The sequence below is a fragment of the Berghia stephanieae genome, unplaced genomic scaffold (assembly GCF_034508935.2).
Source record: "Berghia stephanieae isolate SIO BIC M18660-M18661 unplaced genomic scaffold, UCSD_Bste_1.3 scaffold749, whole genome shotgun sequence".
Lineage (NCBI taxonomy): Eukaryota > Metazoa > Mollusca > Gastropoda > Nudibranchia > Aeolidiidae > Berghia > Berghia stephanieae.
The window spans coordinates 5,224-10,000 of record NW_027629166.1 but is presented as its reverse complement, the minus strand read 5'-3'; the positions used below and the strand labels follow the sequence as shown (position 1 = coordinate 10,000).

Below are 4,777 nucleotides of genomic sequence, written 5' to 3'. Positions count from 1 at the left end.
TAATAAACCTGAATATATTTTGTCGTTTGTAGGATTTCATAATATCTAAAAGAAACATACTCATAATGAACACATAGAAATGTTGCTGACACTTTAATATGAGTCTAAAGAGAAAAGTATCTTTGAGGATTTGGTCAGATGTCTACAAAACACAACTGAAAATGTTCTTATGCCCTGGCACTGGTTGCTAGGACAAAACCTGAACGAGTCTCGAGTTGACAGAGCCCTCCTCGGGTTGCTAGTTTTTTCTGAACTCCTCAACCACCCAATCAGGGGGTTCGAACCATCGCTATATAAAGCGATGAGCGAGGAGTCAGAGAGAGTTTTTCCTTGAGTTGTCTCGACTGGACACGACACCGCCTATCAGCAGTTGTGTTTTATTTTATTTTATATTTATATGGGCTGTGGTGTTCTTAATTCATGATGGAAGGAGAGAGACAAGCAGGATGAATGGATAAGTAGAGCTGTGTCATTCCTATTTGTGTTGTAGATGTAAAGCTAAGTTCTGTGATCAATGTATCGTAATTGTTAATCCAGATTTCCTTTCCTTCATTATTATAATCTCTCTATCAGGGTCATTAAGTGAAGTAAGGCCTTCTTCTACCTTTTCAATTTTTCTTCTAGGCTAGGCTCAGTGCATCGGCCTGATCTGCAGGGGGAACTCATCAACGAGTTCCCTCTGTCTTCTATCTTCCTCTGAGTCTTTTCGTTATGTTGATGTTTGGGGCTATCTGGCTCTACCGACTATCCAGGAGGAACCCGATTTGTCACAATGTACAGATTGCTATTCCATGACTAGAATGAACTAGGGCAAAAAAACTGTCTGGCCACTTTTCATAGCTTAGTCGGCATTTGGTCTAAGGTGATTTCCAGATTGGTACTAAACAAATATGAGCAACAAAGAGAGAGAGAGAGAGAGAGAGATTTGTTTGTTTGTTTGTTGCTTTAGGTCTCTTCCAACATAATTGAGGTTATATGAGAGACCGCTGAAACAAAAAAAACAAGCAATCTAACAAAAATAGTACAAATGTAAATCAAAATCATAACCTAAAGATATCATAAGCTAAATTATAAATAACCAAGAACAAACAGGCAGAAGATTTACAGAAAAAAAATATCCCTGTCAAAAATACAATCACAAACCAAAGAAGCAGGATAGGCTAGTAAAGAGAAGAAGAAACGACATCACTATCGGATCGTACACCCATGCAAACATCATAGGTATATGATTCAAGGGTGATGCTCCCATCCAACCACCCGCAGCAACAATAGGACAGATAATATATGTACATGTGAATTCCACACACAGTCACACATACACATGGTCATACACACACACACAAAGAGAGAGAGAGAGAGAGAGAGAGAGAGAGAGAGAGAGAGAGAGAGAGAGGGGGGGGGAAGAGAGAGAGGAGAGAGAGAGAGAGAGAGAGGGGGGGGGGAGAGAGAGAGAGAGAGAGAGAGGGAGAGAGAGAGAGAGAGAGAGAGAGAGAGAGAGAGAGAGAGAGAGAGAGAGAGAGAGGAGAGAGAGAGAGAGAGAGAGAAAAGAGAGAGAGAGAGGGGGAGAGAGAGAGAGGGAAGAGAGAGAGAGAGAGAGAAGAAGGAGAGAGAGAGAAAGAGGAGAGAGAGAAAGGGAGAGAGAGAGAGAGAGAGAGAGGGGAGGAGAGAGAGAGAGAGAGAGAGAGGGGAGAGAGAGAGAGAGAGAGAGAGAGAGAGAGAGAAGAGAGAGAGAGAGAGGGAGGAGAGAGAGAGAGGGAAGAGAGAGAAGAGAGAAAGAGAGAAGAGAGAAAAGGGAGAGAGAGAGAGAGAGAGAGAGAGGGGGGAAGAGAGAGAGAGAGAGATAGAGAGAGAGAGAGAGAGAGAGAGAGAGAGAGAGAGAAGGTATAAAGAAAATTCCATCACGTACAAAGATATAATTCAGATGATTCCATTAATATTTTAAACAATAAATCAGAATAAATAAATTTTTCATGATAATTTCACAAAGTTTAAGGAGTTGATGTAAAAAAATAAATCCTAGAGAACAACTTGTCAAGAATAAAAACATTTCAACTGATTTTCCACCAACAGCTAGAGTATGGGGATATTCATTTCTATCTATAAATACCTCTTGAGACATGTCGTCCATTTCCTCACGGTGTTCCTCTTTCAGTTTAGTAATCTGTAGAGATAAAAAATCATGTAATCCAGGAGGAAAAAGATTCGGTATTTTTATCCGGTTCCATGGACCAAATATCTGAATGATTTTGTTGTCATGATAGGTTTAAATGACAGTGGCCATGATTATCTCAAAGATTGTCTTTAACAAAATGGTCTTTCTGGAATATCATAATCCAGTATCTTGATCTTTTTACCAGTATGTTTTTATTGTAAGGGGTGAATTAGGGCTTATTCAACATACGGTACTGTGTGTATGTAGTGTGTAGTACTGGTGAAACACTTTTAACATGTTATCTGTTATTCTAATCACCTAGCCCAAATGAACAACATGTATTACCTCCCTTGCCATGGCGTCCATTTCCTTTCTTCTCTTTCTATCTTTCTCAATTAAATCTTCAACTTTCTTCTCCAGTTGAGGAGTTCTAGCAGAAGAGGACGATCCTTCTCTCTGTCCGAATAGAAATCAAACATGACAAAATACAGAGTGAGTTTATTGGGTCACTGTGTCCCTGTGTGTAACATTCCTGATTGAATCAACTCTCTCTCGCTCTCTCTCTCTCTCTCTCTCTCTCTCTGTCGATTCAGTATTGGTCAATATAAAATCTTGCTTACCTCCCTTTCCATGGCACCAATTTTTTCTAATAGACTTTCATGTTTTACATATAAATTGCTGACTGCATCTTTCAGCAGGGCAATTTCTCCCAATGCTTTTGTGAGCTGTAGGAAAAGAGGAAAAAAAGCAAATTCCATGACATTGTTTACAATAATAATGATAATAATAATAATAATAATAATAATAATAATAATAATAATACTAATAATAATAATAATAACAATAATAATAATAATAATAATAGAAGTTGCTTTCTCCATAAAATGAATTACAATAAAACAATGAAACATATTTTCTTTAATTGCCCTGACTGTGAATAGAACCCAGTAACTTCTAAGCTAGAGTCTAACAATTTAACCACCTCAGCCACCCACTAGTCCATGATATTCAATCACGTCTTTCTAGAAGAAAATTGTTTTACATTTATCACTAAGTCTATTTTCTGGTTTGAAATGTTGGCTGACTTTATCAACACTGGTTTTATGATTTTTAGTAACAAAGAAACAACAGATGTCATATTATGTTTGTGACTCTATTTTTGGGATGACCAAATACACAAACACACAACAACGATAACAGAAACTGTGGATTTTACTTGCACAAGAAATGTGCCGAAAAACAACCCATTAAGATACATCGTCAACTGAGGTGAACACTAGGAATAAATCAATCAATCAATCAATAAGATAAATCTATTGACCTTGGATTCGGTATCAAACTGTTGTCGGCCTTCCATTCTTGTTTGTCTGAAAAAGTCCAAATAAATCTGGTTTTAGTGACAGTTCTAATTAAAGGAATCAACCAAAGATAAAAGCCATTTCATTTTAGGTGGAATTTTACGACTAGTGATATCAACTAAATGTGCTCAAAGTGCTTTACATATGGTCTAACAGCAACGGGTAACGTGTAGAACGAGACATGAAGCTTGTTGGACAATATTACAACTTATTTGGACAGAGTAAGCTTTCAACAGCTTAATTTCTGTATTAAAAGATATTGGTCTCTTCCCAACGTTTTTCAGTTCCAAATTCCAAAATCTGCCATTTTATTGAAGCCATATGTCATAAATGAAAAAATAAAAAACTGAATTCAGCGTCTTGGCATTGTGGATTTCCTTCTGGTGTTAAAAAATAACCCTCTTGTTACTGATTTGGTCCACCTATTACTAATGCATTTTTTCAGATCATTTGGCTTGTTGTCCATGAATAGTTTGGCAGTTTATACAAAAATCTATCTGGCAAGTGTGAATAACGGCTGGTGCTCATTCACAGACCTGTCTACGAATAACAAACAGCATGTGGTTATATTCAAAGATTCACTTCTGTGACTATACACAGGTTAATAAAGGCCTGTGAATACGTCATCCCTGTTTTCGTTTTAATCTCCATGCACACATCTGTCAGTCAGGAGACAGAACTAACTAATTATTATTATTGGTGGTGTCATTACTTTTATTAATTACCATTATTATTATGTGTAGTATTTTTATTATTATGTGTATTATTATTCTTAATTACCATTATTATTATTATGTGTTTTATTATTATCATTATGTGTATTATTATTATTATTATTATTATTATTATTATTATTATTATTATATGTTTTATTATTATTATTATGTGTATTATTATTATTATTATTATTATTATTATTATTATTATTATTATTATTATATGTTTTATTATTATTATTATGTGTATTATTATTATTATTATTATTATTATTATTATTATTATTATTATTATTATTATTATCATTATTATTATCATTATTATGTGTATTATTATTATTATTATTATTATCATTATTATTATCATTATTATGTGTATTATTATTATATTATTATTATTATTATTATTATTATTATTATTATTATTATTATTATTATGTGTTTTATTATTATTATGTGTATTATTATTATTATTATTATTATTATTATTATTATTATGTGTATCATTATCATTATTATGATTATTATCATTATTATTATTATTATCATCA

General features: G+C 33.9%; 1 protein-coding gene across 3 annotated transcripts in view; it reads right to left on the bottom strand.

The window, feature by feature from the left end:
- LOC144962262 (uncharacterized) overlaps window positions 1-4,293 on the bottom strand; it is a 10,391-nt gene extending 6,098 nt beyond the window's left edge. Inside the window, exons 1-4 of one of the 3 annotated variants that reach the window (XM_078895163.1) lie at window positions 3,474-4,291; window positions 2,773-2,877; window positions 2,498-2,608; window positions 2,108-2,161 (exon numbers count right to left, since the gene is read on the bottom strand). In XM_078895163.1, coding sequence (XP_078751289.1) covers window positions 2,108-2,161; window positions 2,498-2,608; window positions 2,773-2,877; window positions 3,474-3,509 — 306 coding nt within the window. In that variant the 5' untranslated portion in view covers window positions 3,510-4,291. Of the gene's footprint in view, window positions 1-2,107; window positions 2,162-2,497; window positions 2,609-2,772; window positions 2,878-3,473 lie in introns of all 3 variants that reach the window. The other 2 variants (XM_078895164.1, XM_078895165.1) reach the window with 2 other exon arrangements.
- Between the last annotated feature and the right edge of the window lie 484 nt (window positions 4,294-4,777).